Source organism: Dreissena polymorpha, chromosome 14 (genome assembly GCF_020536995.1).
Source record: "Dreissena polymorpha isolate Duluth1 chromosome 14, UMN_Dpol_1.0, whole genome shotgun sequence".
NCBI lineage: Eukaryota > Metazoa > Mollusca > Bivalvia > Myida > Dreissenidae > Dreissena > Dreissena polymorpha.
Window position 1 is genome coordinate 68,796,249 of NC_068368.1, and position 18,429 is coordinate 68,814,677.

The 18,429-nt window shown below is 37.8% G+C and overlaps 1 protein-coding gene across 22 annotated transcripts in view; it reads left to right on the top strand.

Moving 5' to 3' along the window:
- LOC127858384 (zinc finger E-box-binding homeobox protein zag-1-like) overlaps window positions 1-18,429 on the top strand; it is a 98,604-nt gene that overhangs the window by 40,297 nt on the left and 39,878 nt on the right. Inside the window, exons 5-7 of one of the 22 annotated variants that reach the window (XR_008038870.1) lie at window positions 1,309-3,567; window positions 3,713-4,237; window positions 4,274-4,507. The exons of 7 other annotated variants lie outside the window; for them this stretch is intronic. Coding sequence is in view for 7 of the 15 variants with exons in the window: in XM_052395482.1 (XP_052251442.1) it covers window positions 1,309-1,571 (263 nt within the window). In the remaining 8 variants the exon portion in view is untranslated. Of the gene's footprint in view, window positions 1-35; window positions 1,011-1,308; window positions 3,679-3,712; window positions 4,508-6,243; window positions 7,231-7,694; window positions 9,504-10,413; window positions 11,776-12,681; window positions 13,692-14,103; window positions 15,428-16,681; window positions 17,146-18,429 lie in introns of those variants that run through there. 14 more of the 22 variants (XR_008038875.1, XR_008038873.1, XR_008038869.1 and 11 more) reach the window with 14 other exon arrangements.

The window sequence follows — 18,429 nt, forward strand, 5'->3', positions numbered from 1 at the left end:
GTACTGAGTGATTTTGTGTCTTGCCACGTTTTCAGACTTCCTGTTCAGTGGGCGTGAGGGCGACTTCACCTGCCCAGTTTGTGAGAAGAAGTTCACGCGGAAGTGGAATATGGAGATGCATATGAAGATTCACTCCGGGGAGAAGGCGTTCAGCTGTGAGGTGTGTGGAAAGGCTTTCACACTGAAAGGAAACCTCACTAAGCACATGGTCCTGCATCTCAATGTGCAGACATAGTGGGCAGAAAATAGTCCCGCACAGAAAATAGTCCTGCACAGAAAATAGGCCTGCATAGAAAAAAGTCCTGCACAGAAAATAGTCCTGCTCCAAGCACATGGTCCTGCAATTAAATGTGCAGATATATAGCAAGGAACCATGCAACCTTCACTCCTTCCGCGATCTTGTCAACATCAAGAACTTGAGCGAAAGATAAGATTTGTGGCAGAAAAATGTCTCTGATTTGAAAGGCACCTGACATGTGCTATTCTAGTTATCGTGTGCATATTGTGAATATCTGGAAGGTGTGTTGTAGTTTGTTATGAAAGAAATGTTAATTTTGTTATTATTGGGATTTGTTAGCTTTGTGTAGTGTGAACAGAAAAACTAATAAGGACTTTTTCCCATCTTTATGAAGTGGCCTTTGCCCCCTCATCTTGTAAAAAAATGAGTCATGAACTGTTTAAAATTGTGAAAAAAATAGTTTTTCTTTTTAAATTGTAAACATTTGAGTTGCAAACTTTTATAAATTAGAAAGCTTGAGTGGCACGACGTTGCTGAAATTTATGAAAAACTGCCATTCTCTGAGAAGGAAAAAAACCCTGTTAACTTGAGGAAGGATATTTCTATTCATTTGGTTATGAAAGAAAAAGGTCTGGTAAAATCTGGTGAGGTCCTGTAAATTTTAAAATTGTCTTTTACATGAGTTGCTTAAAACGGTATTTGCAAATCAAGAAGGAAATTAGTATTTGATATGAATATGTTTTATTAGTACATGTTGTTTTGTGTGTCTTGAAAAACAATAAATGTTTGCACTAAAATTTTAGGACATTACTGTTGTTTTTCAAACAGGTCCGAGACTTGTAAACAATGTATGTATATGGTGTCTTTAAAATGTTCTACCTGACCTGAACAAATGCATAATTGTTATGTTTTCTTGTGATAACCGCATGAAATATCGCAGATTTCCCTATTTTCAGTTATTTCAATATTTTCACGTTATTCCCATATTTTTTATGTTTTTCCCATATTTTCACATTATTCCCATATTTTTATGTAATTCCCATGTTTTCACTGTATTTCCACTATTTCAGGTATGGTGGTGGTTCTGGACTCTGGTCAGTGTAGCTGTGCGGTCTGCGGGTACGTATCTCGGAGCCGGACCGACGTGATCCGGCACATCAAGATCCACACCGGAGAGAAGCCCTTCATTTGTCCGGTGTGCAGCAAGTCCTTCAGGCTCAAACACCATCTGCGCGGCCACCTGGCCAGTGTGCATGAGAATGACCTGAGTCCAGAGGAAAAGATTAAAGTGATACAGGACCTGAGGGCAAGCAGGGAGATTAAGGAGAAATAAAGTGTGGACACAAGGTCGAGCAGGGAGAGAAAGAGGAAATAAAGTGTGAACCTGAGTGCAAACAGGGTGAGAAAGAGGAAATGAAGTGTCGACCTGAGAGCGAGCATGGAGAGAAAGGGGAAATAAAGTGTGGACCTGAGGGGGAGCAGGGAGAGAAAGGGGAAATAAAGTGTGGACCTGAGTGCGAGCAGGGAGAGAAGAGGAATAAAGCGTGGAGAGCGAGCAGGGAGAGAAAGGGGAAAAACAGTGTGGACCTGAGAGCGAGCAGGGAGAAAAAGGAGAAATAAAGTGTGGACCTGAGGGCAAGCAGGGAGAGAAAGGGGAAATAAGGACCTGAGGTAAAGCAGGGAGAGAAAGGGGAAATAAAGTGTGAACCTGAGGGTGAAGATGGATAGAAATGGAAAATAAAGTGTGGACCTGAGAGCGAGCAGGGACATAAGGGGGAAATAAAGTATGGACCTGAGAGCGAGCAAGGACAGAAAGGGGAAATAAAGTGTGGACCTGAGAGTGAGCAGGGACAGAACAGGGAAATAAAGTTTGGACCTGAGGTCAAGTAGGGAGAGAAATATAGTGTAGACCTGAGGGAGAACTTTCACTGCCTTTAAGAAAAAGTTTCAGGGCTTCCTTTGGCTCAAATTTTTTCTCAAGCCAAAGTTCAATCGCTTTGGCAAAATTCTTCTTAGTTTGTTGATTTTATGGGTACATGTATTTATGAAGGAAAAGATTAAAACAAATAGAATTTTCTTTAGCAAAATTGGTCAAATTGTAACCTGCTGATATTACAAATGATAGAGTTATCCCACAGTTTTAAAAATAGTAACAAAAATAAATTGTTGCATGTTTTTTTGTTAAGTCCCTTTGTGGTATATGAATAATAATGTGTTGTTGGCCAGCGTGCATGAGAATGATCTGAGTCAGGAAGACTAGATGAGAGTGATACTGGACCTGAAAAAGGAGAGAAAGAGGAAATAAAGTGTTGTTGGGGCTTGACTGAGCTTGGATCCTTTCACTGCCTTTTCAAGTTATGAAAGTAGTAAAAAAGTCAATTTGCTGTGTGTTTTGTTGTGAAGTTTTTTTAATCTTTATGTGCTTTAGGAGTAATATTGTGTTTCAAGTTTATACTTAATTAGCTCGGCTGTTTTCAGAGAAAACCCGAGGTATTGTCATAGCCTCCTCGTCGTCCGCCGTCAGGTCGTCGTGCTAAAACCTTTACATTGCCTCTAAAATTAAAGTGCTTCCACCTACAACTTTGAAACTTCACATGTACATGATGACTTCTACACGCCACACACATTTTTGGGTCACTAGGTCAAAGGTCAAGGTCACTGTGACCTCTTATATAAAACTTTAACTTTGCCTCTAACATCACAGTGCTTCCACCTACAACTTTGAACCTTCATATGTAGTTGCACCTTGATAAGTTCTACATGCCACACCCAATTTAGGGTCACTAGGTCAAAGGTCAAGGTCACTGTGACCTCTTAAAAAAAAAAAATTCTGACAAGCTTTCGCAGCCGAGCCTTGGCACCTGTTATGCGGTGCTCCTGTTTTGTGTTGCTTCTGTTTTATGACATTATTATGCCCCCCTTCGAAGAAGAGGGGGTATATTGCTTTGCTCATGTCGGTCTGTCAGTCGGTCCGTCCACCAGGTGGTTGTCAGACGATAACTCAAGAACGCTTGGGCCTAGGATCATGAAACTTCATAGGTACATTGATCATGACTCTCAGATGACCCCTATTGATTTTGAGGTCACTTGGTCAAAGGTCAAGGTCACGGTGACCCGAAATAGTAAAATGGTTTCCGGATGATAACTCAAGAACGCTTAGGCCTAGGATCATGAAACTTGATAGGTAGATTGATCATGACTCGCAGATGACCCCTATTGATTTTCAGGTCACTAGGTCAAAGGTCAAGGTCACAGTGACCCGAAATAGTAAAATGGTTTCCGGATGATAACTCAAGAACACTTAGGCCTAGGATCATGAAACTTGATAGGTAGATTGATCAGGACTCGCAGATGACCCCTATTGATTTTGAGGTCACTAGGTCAAATGTCAAGGTCACAGTGACCCGAAATAGTTAAATGGTTTCCGGATGATAACTCAAGAACGCTTAGGCCCAGGATCATGAAACTTCATAGGTAGAATGATCATGACTCGCAGATGACCCCTATTGATTTTCAGGTCACTAGGTCAAAGGTCAAGGTCACGGTGACCCGAAATAGTAAAATGGTGTCCGGATGATAACTCAAGAATGCTTATGGCTAGGATCATGAAACTTCATAGGTACATTGATCATGACTGGCAGATGACCCTATTGATTTTCAGGTCACTAGGTCAAAGGTCAAGGTCACAGTGACAAAAAACATATTCACACAATGGCTCTCACTACAACGGAGAGCCCATATGGGGGGCATGCATGTTTTACAAACAGCCCTTGTTTATAAAATAATTCATTCTAGCACTGCTCTGGGAAATCAAGTCTAAATGAATGTGAAAAGTATTGTCCCAGATTAGCCTGTGCAGTCTGCGCAACCTAATATGGGACAACACTTTTCCTCTTGTATTGTATTTTTCAATCAAAGGAAAGTGTCTTGTTTTAGAAAATTTGGTTAAAGCTGAAAGTGTTATCCCTGATAAGCATGTTCCACTGCACAGGCTAACAGGTGACGATGCTTGACTTCCACTGCACAGGCTAACAGGTGACGATGCTTGAAACACATGGGTTAAGACTTGTTTTTTCCGAGTGAGGCTTATACATTTCAAATATTTAGTTGTTGATCCACCAAGTGTTAACATTTTTGTAAAGTGCCTCAGTATTAGTAGTTTTATTATAAGCATCTCAAAAGAACTATTTATGTTAAACAGAAACTTGTTTACTTATGTATTGCCTTATGCTGGAGTATTTGTGACTAGTCAATAAACGTAGAGGAGTGTTTATCTTTTGTATATGTGGACAAGTATTAAATGTGAGTACCCATAAGAAGCAAAGTGAAAATGGCTTTTGCAACCAGCATAAAACCAGAACAGCCTGCGAGTAACTCGCAGTCTGTTCTGGTTTTATGCCGTTTGCTGCTCATCAGTATCTAAGGGGTGGAAATGAAACCTTTGAAACTTGACTTTATTAATAAAGGTATTTAACTTAATGTAACTTTCTAAGGGACTGCAAATGTGTCAAAATACTTATCTGAGTGGTAAAGGGTTAGAATGAGCTTCACTTTAGGGAAACAGGGCCTTGTGCATGTGCATTAAGTGTTGCCATGGATTAGCAAGTGCTGTCCACATAGCTAATCAGGGATGCCACTTTCCGCTTTCATGACATGTTTTGGGGAAAGGAAGTCTCTTTTGAAAAATAAATCAATTTGAAGGGCAAAATGTTGTCCCTGATTAGCCTGTGCGATCTGCGCAGGTTAACCTTGGACGACAATCTCCACACATGCATTAAGCCGTGTTTTTCCGAGATCAAGGGCCAAATAGAAAAATTTATGTCATGTAGACATTATTAATACAGTCTCTTTGCACAAAATATTCTGTAAATAGTCATTTCAACTTCAAGATTATTTTTTTTTACATTGAAAACCTGTAATAACATCGAAAAAGTAAACCCTTCAGCGTTAAATTTGTTGACTGGATTAGGGAGCATGAACGTACTTTTTAGCTCGGCTGTTTTTGGAGAAAACCCGATTTTGTCAAAGCCAGCTCGTTTTGTTAACCTTTTGAACATTGATTCTAAAATGAAAGTGCTACCACCTACAACATTGAAACTTCATAATTATGTAGCTGCACCTTGATGAGTTCAACATGCCACACCCATTTTTTTGTCACTAGGTCAAAGGTCAAGGTCACTGTGACCTCTAAAAAAAAATTCTGACAAGCTTTCATTTATTCAAAACTGCACCTCCAGCCGAGCGTTGGCACCCGTTATGTGGTGCTCTTGTTATCCTTATTGCCATTGGAATATGGCCCAACAATGACTAGAAAAATAGCTAAAAAATGCAACAAGACCAACCCATTCACTGACAATTTGGAGTTAAAACTCAACACACTGGGAAATACTTGTGTCTTAAATCATATCAGATTTAATGCTTGCCATAGTGGAATGAAGTCATAGCAATACATAAATTCTTGTATGCATCAAACCTGACTAGTGCTGATGGAAATGGTCTTTGGTAACCATTGTAACCAACTTTCAGTAAGACAGTTGCCAGTTCGATCCTTATTCTGACTGTCATGTGGATGTGCCGTGCGAAAAGCAATGCCTCTAAACTGGAAACGGACTTAAGAGTCACTGCATAGGCATTGCAATAGGATTTTATTGTGCTGAAACAAAAAACAAACTCTTCACTTGTGTACAGGGGAAAGAACACAATAATTACATTTTGTCCTTTACTCTTATGACTAAACGAGTTGAACAGTGCTCCCCTTGGCTCATAAGTGTCTTGAGCCTTAATCCTTTGCATGCTGGGAAATTTGTCGTCTGCTAAAATGTTGTCTGCTGAATTTCTATAATTAGCATTTTCTTCGATTTTTTTCAAAGAATACTTTCAGAACAGCAAACAGTTTGGATCCAAACTGTTTGCAAAGGCCCTCAAAATCGGTTCCAGCACTGAAAGAGTTTATTGTTTTTCAGTGTTGAACTTGATCAAGTACAAACTACCATTGTCTTTTTCAGGCAATATGGTAGAGTCGCTATCATCCTCAAAAGTAGACGAGATGATAACACGTACGCCGGACGGGAAGTTTGCATGTCTGTGTTGTGGGAAGACGTGTGCCCTGCGACACAATCTGGTGGTACACTTGAGGGTCCACACAGGGGAAAAGCCCTACAAGTGTGATAGGTGTGACAAGTCCTTTAGACAGAGCCAGCATCTCCGCAGTCATCAGATTACACACTGGAATGAGACAGCTTAGTGTGATGGCATGATAGGTGTGACAAGTGTGATGGTGTGATGTATGTGATAGGTGTGATTGTTGTGCCAAGTGTGATGGGTGTGACAAGTCCTTTAGATAGAGGCAGCATCTCCGTAGTCACCGGATCACACACTTGAATGAGACAGTTTAGTGTAATCTCAATGGTTACAGTGGTGTATATACCGTATTGTTGCGGTGGTGTGTACCATATGACTATATAGCTTTAATGTTACAGCTGAAGTGTCTGTTTCTGACATTGCTTTGTAACTGCTGAACTTGTCTGTATTAAAAGAGATTTTGCATGTTTAAATATTGATATTAATTGAGTCTTGTTCTGGGAAAATGAGGCTTAATGCATGTACATAAAGTGTCGCCCCAGATTAGCTTGTGCAGTCTGCACAGGCTTATCAGATACAACACATAATGCTCTGATGGAATTATTCATTTAAAGGTAGGCTTTTCTTATCCATAATCCATTCTAGGCTAAAGAGTCCTTCCTCATACGCCTGTGTACACTGCACAGGCTAATCTGGAATGATATTTTTTGCTCATGCATTAAACTCCATTTTCCCAAGCACTGTTTTTTTAATGTGGAAAATTTCTAAAATATTGTGTATATACTGTTCTTTCTTGATAATTGTCATCTTATTTTTTGTAAGGATTTTTGATACTTTTCCTTTAAAATTGCATGAATGCATGTATTTTTTATGTAAACAGCTTTTATTTGTTGTATTTCACATTTTCTTTGAAATGCTTTGTAATATACATGTTCTTAATAAAATACAGTAAAAAAAAGTATTTCTAGTACATTACGCCAGCATATGTCTTTAAGTTGATAGTCGCATTACTATTTCAGATGTTAAATATTTTGACATACTTTTCTTATGTCTGTTTGTATAATTGCACATTGCATATGATTCCAGTGGATTATTCAAACACGCTCCATAAGTCAGTGAGGAATTTTTAGACTGTGTACTCAAGTACTCATTATTACGTATTATTCACACACTTAAAAAAAACTATTTTTTTGTAGGAGTCGAAGAAATTATTATGATTTTAAATTATCGATACACAATTTATCCTGAATGACTGAAATTATAATAGTGAAAAATTTCAATTGAATATTTCTTGCACAGTCACAATTTTCTGACATGTACTCAAAAACTTTTTGTTTGTTATCCAGTATTAGAACACTTTACCTTTGCATTACAGGCAAAGAGGAGCTGTTTCGACGTTCAGAAGACGGGAAGTTTGAGTGTGTGTTGTGCGGTCGTCAGGCAAACCAGAAGTCTGACATGCTGGTTCATTTACGTGTTCATACAGGAGAGAAACCGTACAAGTGTTCACAGTGTGACAAGCAATTCAGACAGAGGCAGCACTTACGAAGTCACATGGTGACACATATGAAGTTCTAGTGAATATGTTAACTTGAATGATAGTGTTGACAATGCATCGGTCAATTGGTTATGCTCATGAAGAAATTGTCAATGTGCAACTGATTTAACTGAGCTAGGGTTCAAACTTATTCATGGTTGTGATTTTTCTTGACCCGGGGGTCATTTCTGAGATTTGTTTACATGTGTAAAAGTTCGAAACTGGGTCATGATTGGTCAAAAACTAGGTCACTAGACCAAAAAAAGAAAAACCTTGTAAACACTGTAGAAGTCACATTTCATGCCCAATCTTCATGTAACTTTGTAAAAATGTTTGCCTTAATGATATGTTGGTCGAGTTCAAAAGTGGTTCCGGTCCGTTGAAAAACATGGCCGCCAGTGGGCGGGGCAATTTTCCTAATTTGGCTATAGAGAAACCTTGTAAACACTATATAAGTCACAATTTTTGCCCAATCATCATGAAAGTTGGTCAAAACATTTGTTTTATTTATATCTCAGACGAGTTCGAAAATGGTCCAGATCGGTGAAAAAACATTGCCGCCAGTGGGCGGGGTATTTTTCTCTATATGTATATAATGAAAACATGTGAACACTCTAGAAGTCACATTTTTGGCCCAATTTTCATGAAACTTGGTCAGAACATTTGCTTCCTTGATATGAGAGTTGAGTTTGAAAATGGTTCCGGTCAGTTGAATAACATGGCTGCCGGGGGGGGGGGCAGTTTTCCTAATTGGCTATAGAGAAACCTTGTTAACACTCTAGAAGTCACCATTTTTGTCCAATCATCATGAAAGTTGGTTAAAACATTGGTTTTATTGATATCTCGGACAAGTTCGAAAATGGTCCAGATCGGTAAAAAAACATAGCCGCCAGTGGGCGAGGCATTTTTCTCAATATGTATATAGTGAAAACATGTGAACACTCTAGAAGTCACATTTTTGGCCCAATTTTCATGAAATTTGGTCAGAACATTTGTTTCCTTGATATGAGAGTTGAGTTCGAAAATGGTTCCGGTCAGTTCAATAACATGGCTGCTGGGGGGGGCAGTTTTCTTATATTTATATAGTAAAAAAAGCTTGTGAACACTCTAGAAATCACATTTTTGCCCTATCATCATGAAACTTGGTACAAAGATTGGTTTTATATATATCACATAATTAATGCCATAATTATTGCCCTTAGATTGTCCAAATTTTCATTATATTAATCAAAATCCTTGTAAACACTCTAGATGTCACAATTTTGTTTCAGATTTTATGAATCTTGGTCATAATATTTATTTTTGTATGCAAAGTTTGATGTTTGGTAAGGGGGGTCAACTCAAAATATAGGTCACCAGGTGAAATCTTACAAAAACAAAAACACTCTATATGCCAGAGTTTTGGTTCAATAATGATGAAACTTGACCAGGATGTTTGTATGGGCAATATCTAGGTCAAGTTTGATGTTTGGTAAAGATTGAATGAACCGACTCCTCTCAGGTTAGCAAACTAGGGCCATCTTGGCCTTCTTGTCTTTGATACTGATTGTGGAAAACAAATGTTTTTCTTGATAGCAACGTATTCTGTTTGCATCATAAGAGTGTAAAGTAAAAAATGTTTTTAAAAATAAATCTTGTTAAGTTGAACTAGGTGTTTATTTGTATGTCTGTTTTAAGAGCTTTGTCACCTTGTTGTGTTGTCAAAAATTATTGACAGAGTTTTCTTCCGATTGCATATAATTGTAATTAAATTCCATTCACACCCTAAAACTCTAAAATCACACACCAAGCACACCCATATAAAATGATGGTTTTCATGAGTTAATAGTGAATGTGCAAATGACTTGAATAGAAAAAATATTTTTGCAATTTTCATGATATATCCATTGTTTTTTGTGTTTTATATTTCTTGATATTTGTATTATTTTATATTTCTTATTTGTAGCTCATATTGAATGTTGTTGAATTCCTTGAAGCATTAGCTTTTGTATATTATTTGTACTTTGCAGCAGCACAATCAAATGCCGTAAAATCAGTTTTATTTACGGGCAATAATTGTCGTTGATTGCGTGGAGTTGCCAATCCATTAATTTAACACAAACACATTAGAAAATGACAGGCACAAATTCCTTTAGTTTTTTTTTCCAATTGAGAAAAGCAGGAATTAACCTGTCCACAGAAATTAACCTGTCCACAGAAATATTTCATTTAAAAGAAACTCACACATTTTCATTTATAAACTATATCAGTTCAATATGTAATTCAGCCACGATGAAGTAGACAAGTGTATACTAAAATTACCACATCCTTTTCGGCCGTCTCTCTGAATTCTGTTTGACTGTTTACTGTTTTCATAAAAAAGATTCCTTCGCGTTTTAGCTTGAATCATGCAAACTTCCTGCCTTTTAATATGAAGTTGTACATGTGTATTTGTTTTCATCATATGTTTAAACATTCAAATGTTATTCCATTTTGAACCCCCCCTCCCAAATATCATGCAGACAAATGTAAATGTTTTTACAGTAACTGCTTACACCTCTATATCTTATGTTTGCAGGCCCCCTCCCAGCCCCTGGACGTGATGGCCGGTTTTCATGTCCAGTGTGTGGCAAGCAGTTCAGTCTGAAGGGGAACCTGCGAGTCCACATGAGGACACATACAGGGGACCGGCCCTTCACTTGCGAGATCTGCAACAAGTCCTTCAGCCATATCAGCAACATGAGGGCCCACAAAGTGGTGCATTACAACGTCATGCAGTAACATCGTGCATTACAACATCATGCAGTAACATGGTGCATTACAACTTCATGCAGTAACATGGTGCATTACAACGTCATGCAGTAACATGGTGCATTTCAAACTCATGCAGTAACATAGTGCATTACAACGTCATGCAGTAACATGGTGCATTACAACGTCATGCAGTAACATGGTGCATTTCAAACTCATGCAGTAACATGGTGTATTTCAACCTCATGCAGTAACATGGTGCATTACAACATCATTCAGTAACATGGTGCATTTCAACCTCATGCAGTAATGAACATAATTATCATTTGAAAACAAATTGAAAGTTATATTTTAAAACCAAGCTGTTTGTAAATCAGAATTATTCTTTTTGCACTTCTACAATGTCACACTTCTTTGTAAATAATTCAGTACTGCTCTATGAAAACAGGACTTAATTCATGTTTGTAGAGTATCGTCGCAGATTAGCTTTTGCAATGCGCACATTCTTATCAGGGACAAAACTTCGCAATTTTAGGGATTTTTCGTTGAAAGGATATATTATCTGTACGAATATTAGCACAGGAAAATATGAAACAACAGTTTGCGCACATGCATTAACCCTTTCCCACTCAGAGCCAAAGTGAACAAACAGCATAAAACTAGAACAGCCTGCGAGTAACTCGCAGTCTTTTCAGGTGTTATGCTGTTTGCTGCTCATCAGTACCTAAGGCGTAGAGATGAAGCCTTAAAAATTAAATTTAATAGAACTTTCTTAGGCACTACAAATACAAATCTAAGGGGTAAAGAGTTAAGTCTGCTTTTCCCAGAGCTCCGTGTGTTCTGATGGTTTTATTATAGAGGTTGTTATAGTTTAGATGTATATGTATACTTCATGTTGTATTACAGAGGTTGTTATAGTTTAGATGTATATGTATACTTCATTTAATTATTCTTATGTAAGTGTTGTCCAATAAATAGACATAAAATATAAGGCATTGTCATCCTTAAAGGCCCTATAAAGGTGACAAATCCAATTATTATGCATATAAACTGGTCTAATTATGCCCCCCTTCGAAGAAGAGGGGGTATGTTGTTTTGCACATGTTGGTCGGTATGTCGGTCTGTCCACCAGATGGTTTCCGGATGATAACTCAAGAATGCTTAGGCCTAGGATCATGAAACTTCATAGGTACATTGATCATGACTGTCAGATGACCCCTATTGATTTTCAGGTCACTATGTCAAGGTCACAGTGACTCAAAATAGTAAAATGGTTTCCGGATGATAACTCAAGAATGCTTAGGCCTAGGATCATGAAACTTCATAGGTACATTGATCATGACTGGCAGATGACCCCTATTGATCTTCAGGTCACAAGGTCAAAGGTCAAGGTCACAGTGAATCGAAATAGTAAAATGGTTTCCGGATGATAACTCAAGAATGCTTACGCCTAGGATCATGAAACTTCATAGGTACATTGATCATGACTGTCAGATGACCCCTATTGATTTTCAGGTCACTAGGTCAAAGGTCAAGGTCACAGTGACTGGAAATAGTAAAATGGTTTCCGGATGATAACTCAAGAATGCTTACGCCTAGGATCATGAAACTTCATAGGTACATTGATCATGACTGTCAGATGACCCCTATTGATTTTCAGGTCACTAGGTCAAAGGTCAAGGTCACAGTGACTGGAAATAGTAAAATGGTTTCCGGATGATAACTCAAGAATGCTGAGGCCTAGGATCATGAAACTTCATAGGTACATTGATCATGACTGGCAGATGACCCCTATTGATTTTCAGGTCACTAGGTCAAAGGTCAAGGTCACAGTGACTCGAAATAGTAAAATGGTTTCCGGATGATAACTCAAGAATGCTTATGCCTAGGATCATGAAACTTCATAGGTACATTGATCATGACTGGCAGATGACCCCTATTGATTTTCAGGTCACTAGGTCAAAGGTCAAGGTCTCAGTGACTCGAAACAGTAAAATGGTTTCCGGATGATTACTCAAGAATGTTTACGCCTAGGATGATGAAACTTAATAGGAATATTGATCATGACTGGCAGATGACCCCTATTGATTTTCAGGTCACTAGGTCAAAGGTCAAGGGCACAGTGACTCAAAATAGTAAAATGGTTTCCAGATGATAACTCAAGAATAATTAGGCCTAGGATCATGAAACGTCATTGGTACATTGATCATGACTTGAAGATGACCGCTATTGATTTTCAGGTCACTAGGTCAAAGGTCAAGGTCACGGTGACCTGAAATAGTAAAATGGTTTCTGGATGATAACTCAAGAACGCTTATGCCTAGGTTCATGAAACTTCATAGGTATATTGATCATGACTCGCAGATGACCCCTATTGATTATCAGGTCACTAGGTCAAAGGTCAAGGTCACAGTGCCAAAAAACGTATTCACACAATGGCTGTCAAGGTCATGGTGACGCAACTTAAAAAAATGGTTTCTGGATGATAACTCAAGAAAGCTTACGCCTAGGATCATGAAACTTCATAGGTACATTGATCATGACTCGCAGATGCAATAATGATGAAACTTGACCAGGATGTTTGTCTAGACAATATCTAGGTCAAGTGTGACATTTGGTAAAGATTGAATGAACTGACTCCTCCCGGGTGAGCGAACTAGGGCCATCTTGGCCCTCTTGTTGTTCATTAAAACTGTTTGTATTTCGAAGTTTTTTTAAGAAAGACATCAAATTTATCATTTTAATGAAACCGTGTTCTTTTTTTGTTTCCAATTTAATTTGTACCATTTATATTTCCAGAGTTGTCATTAAAAACCTGAAACTATAAAATATGAGCCGTGTTGTAGGAAAACTGGGCTTAATGCATGTGTGTAAAGTGCGTCCCTTATTAGCCTGTGCAGTAGCAGGGCAACATTTCTGCTTTTATGGTATGTTTTAAGAAACTTTATGCACATGCGTCAAGGACTATTTTCTCAGAACGATGCTCATATTGTAAAGCAGGTCATGTGACCACCTCAGTGCTGCTATGTTCCTCTTCCCCAAGGCATCTCTCAGTGACAAAGCTCATGTGACCACCTCAGTGCTGCTATGTTCCTCTTCCCCAAGGCATCTCTCAGTGACAAAGCTCATGTGACCACCTCAGTGCTGCTATGTTCCTCTTCCCCAAGGCATCTCTCAGTGACAAAGCTCATGTGACCACCTCAGTGCTGCTATGTTTCTCTTCCCCAAGGCATCTCTTAGTGACAACAATATGAATGTATCTCAACTGATCATAAATGCATGGTGCTTGAAAATTATACCAAACACTTATGTAAAGTAGTATCAATTATGTAATAATCGTAAACTACAGTAGCAAGGCAGTCCTAGAGACAGCTTTATCTCCAGCCATGATTTACCTTCATGTGGTTACTTTGACCTTAAGTTTGCATGACAGCCTAATCTCTAATATGTAAAACACTTGAGGCAAGTTTGATCATTGCAGATAAGGAAGAGACTTAATGTTTGTCTCATGTTTCAGGTGAGTTCATGGAACGAACGGCGGAGGGCAACTACAAGTGTCGTCTGTGTGAGCGGGTCAACAAGTCTCGTAGTGACCTCGTGAAGCACATCCGGGTCCACACCGGAGAGAAACCCTTCCAATGTGTCGCCTGCGGGAAGGCTTTCAGACAGAAACAGCATCTACAGTCGCATTTCTTTAACGCACATCGTTCGGTACATGAGTGATGTGTAGCCTCTGTGATGTACCTAGACCATTTAGTAAAAGAGTGATATGTAACCTCTTGTTTATCGCTTTGGCATAGTAACTATTTCAGTGAAAGAATGATGTGTAACTTCTGTAACAACAGTATGCAGTGCAAGAGTGGTGTGGTGCCTCTCTGTTGTACCAACAGTATTCAGTGAAAGAATGATATGTAACCTCTGTAGCAACAGTATGCAGTGCAAGAGTGGTGAGGTGCCTCTCTGTTGTAACAATAATATTCAGTGCAAGATTGATTTGTAACCTCTAGTTGAGCTATACATTGCAAACATGCAGCAATCAATGTTATAGTGATGTGTAATTTTTAGGTAACTTTGTGCATTTAACAGATTCAGCACTAGAATTGACACAACCTCGTGTCTTACTTACATGATGGCCACAAACAATTCAAATTTAGATTGAAAGCTGGAATATACTCTGATTATACTCTACCTAAAGGTAGACAACATTTTCCCGGCATTTGTGAACACCATCAGCATAAATTGAATGCTGGGATTGTTTCCTATATCTTCCTGCAGTTTTGTTTGTGTAGGCTTTTCATGAGTTATAGGGCCTTAACAGTATACTAAGTGAAGTTTGTTTAAACATATTTAAATTCATTGCATTTAGTACATAAACTTAACTAATTCATTATAAAATCTATAACACAATATCATTCTTCTAGGCAGTTGCTGGCAAAATGAAGTATGACATATCCCTGAAAGTTGGGCTTTCCCTATGTAGTATGTGAACAATTGTTTGGTTTAAAATGACACCAACATTTCAATGCCTGGTTCCGCATTTCATACAATGGGCATTAACAATATGCTGTTTCTGCTGGGAACAGTTACAAACAACACAATTTGTTGATAATGTGCAGTTAAAGCTGTATTCGCTACAAGAAATATATAACTTCACTGTTCTGCACAGGTTTATCTGAGACAAGACTTAATGCAAATTCATAAAAAACTATTTTCACAGAATGAGTCACATGATAATGTTTTATGTACATTTAGGTTAAACTGAATTCTATGATATATAACCATGCCCCATTGTAAATAGTGTTATAAATGTTTTGGAAATAATAAAAAGTATGAAATAATTAGTGTTGTAAGTTGTATTTAATACTTCTCTTAAAATTCGAAGTCATAATTGAAGTAAATTGATTAATAACGTTCATTATGTAAAGATTAACAGGGGTGTGGAAATGTTTGAAGTATTGACTGGTCCAGGGACAAGTTGATTGAAGCATGTCTGTCAGCAAATTGAAGCTTGTCCATTAGCAAATGAGCATGTCCATTAGCAAATTGAACTCGTTCATTAGCAAATTTTGGCATTCCCATCCCCGATTGATAAATGTCGCAAATGTCATTTTATGGCACTAACACAATTTAAACATCACACGGATCAAATGTATGTAAGTTTGTAATTTATGCTGTCATCCTGCCTTTCAGTTGATTATCATTAAAAGAAGTGATTCAGTGACAAATCATTCACTAATATGCGAAGAATTCACTTATTTGTGGATAAGCCTACAACAGCAATAGTACCATACTTCACCATGTATAGGGCGCAATCGTGTATAACAGCCAACATTTGGCCATCTGTTATTTAAATGGCAAAATAGAGAAAAAAAGATTTCAAGACAACAAAACAAATAGGACTAAAAATGGTGGCCATTTTACTACTGTAATCATGTAATATGACCATGGACAGTATGTTACCATGTTATATACCCAATGACAGAAGGTTTCTATGTAATATGACCAATGACAGTTTGTTAGTATGTTATATTACCAGTAACAGTATGTAACTATGTAAGATGACCATTGACAGTATGTTACTAAGTTATATGACCATTGACAGTATGTAACTAGGTTATATGACAATTGACAGTATGTTACTAGGTTATATGACCATTGACAGTATGTTACTAGGTTATATGACCATTTACAGTATGTTACTAGGTTATGACCATGGTCAATATGTTACTATGTTAGATGACCATTAACAGTATGTTACTAAGTTATAAGACCATTGACAGTATGTTACTATTTTATATGACCATTGACAGTATGTTACTATTTTATATGACAATGATCAATATGTTACTAGGTTATATGACCATTTACAATATGTTACTAGGTTATATGACCATTGACAGTATGTTACTAGGTTATATCACCATTTACAGTATGTTCTCATAGACAGTATGTTACTATGTTATATGCTCATTAACAGTACATGTACGTTACTATGTTTTATACACATTAACAGTACGTTAATGTTATATGAACGTGAACAGTACTTTACCATGTTTTACATGACAATTCACAATGTGATTATTTCTTGCTCACAGACATCACCTGCCACCTCTGTCAGAAGACGTTCAGTCGCCGTGCCAACCTGGAGGTTCACATGAGGATCCACACGGGAGAGAGGCCCTACATCTGTAGGGTGTGTGGGAAGGGGTTCTTCACCAAGAGCAACATGAAGTCTCATGTCTACCATAACCACATGATGACACCCAAGTGAACATTCTGATTTATGAAGTGACACCCATGTAAAGTACACCAATATGAAGTTACATGTCTACCATAACCACATGAGGACACCTTAGTGAAGTCAAATGTCCATTATTACCACATGGATAAAGTGGCACCCTAGTGAACATTATGATGGATAAACTTACATTTATTTCCACCTTGTGATTAACACAATTACACCCATGTAAACTTTACATGTATGATTGATAAACTGATGGTCAAGTGAACTTAATGATTGATCAATTGCTTAGTGGAAATAAATTCGAATTTTCTGATTCTTTAATGGAATCTGTATTTCTATTGTTGGCTTTGTAATAATTTTGACATCAATCTAACGATAAACTGTAAATACTGTAAATACTGTAAATAAATCAAATACTGTGAGAAATCATTAATAACGTCAGCATAAACTTTGCAGTTCTTATCCCCTGCGAAAGGCAGATGGATGTTGTATTGGCGTTGTCCGTCTGTTAGTCAGCCCGTCCGTCAGTCCGTCTGTCAAAAACTGTACCTCAGAAACTACATAAGATTTCAACATGAAGTGTATGGATATAAATCAGGAGAAGGCGTGGGATATCAATTCAACAAATTAGCTTTTTTTTCTAAAAATGACTCATTAACATGAAAATTTATTGAATTCCTATTTTAAAACAACAACAACAACAGAATATGCGTCGTTCACTTGTTTTTAAATCATGGATTGGTCAATGCACAAAATCTGATAATATCCAAGGAATAAGGAGCAAAGCAAGTGCAAGCAAGTCTTTCCTTGTCTTTCCTTGCCGATATTAATCTTAAACGAACTCAAATTGTAACCTTGATTTGGAAAGTTTATGCACATTTTGATGTTATAATGATGTTAAAAATATGTATGAGCTGTGCTCTGAAAACCAGGCCAAATGCATGTGCGTAGTGGGTCGTACAGATAAGCTTATTAAGTCCACACGGACAAATAAGGGATGACATTGTCCACTTTTATGGAATGTTCATTTAAAGGAAGTTACTTCTCTACAAAAGCCAGTTAAGCCTGTGTAGACTGTACAGATTAATCTGGGATGATACTTTGCGCACATGTGGTGAGCGTGTTTTTAACCCTTTCAGTGCTGGAACCGAATTTTAAAGGCCTTTGCAAACAGTTTGGATCCAGATGAGACGCCACAGAACGTGGCGTCTCATCAGGATCCAAACTGTTTGCTATTCTGATAGTATTCTTTGAAAAAATCGAAGAAAATGCTAATTTTAGAAATTCAGCAGACGACATTAAAGCAGACGCCAAATTTCCCAGCATGCAAAGGGTTAACAGAGAACTGCCCATATCAGCGTTGGCTTAGCGCAAGCTATCTGTTCACTGTAGCCAAAGTGGTAAGAAAATTATACAAAAGATGATATTGTGATAGGTGATTTCTGGTTAACAAAATTATTGATTTTTAACAATATTAAGCACTCACGCACTGTCAGATTTCATAGAGATGTGAGTTAAACAATTAATTATACGATTTACAAAAATTGTTTAAGATTTAGATAGAATAGTCGTCAAGTGAAAGTACATCGATGGACAAAG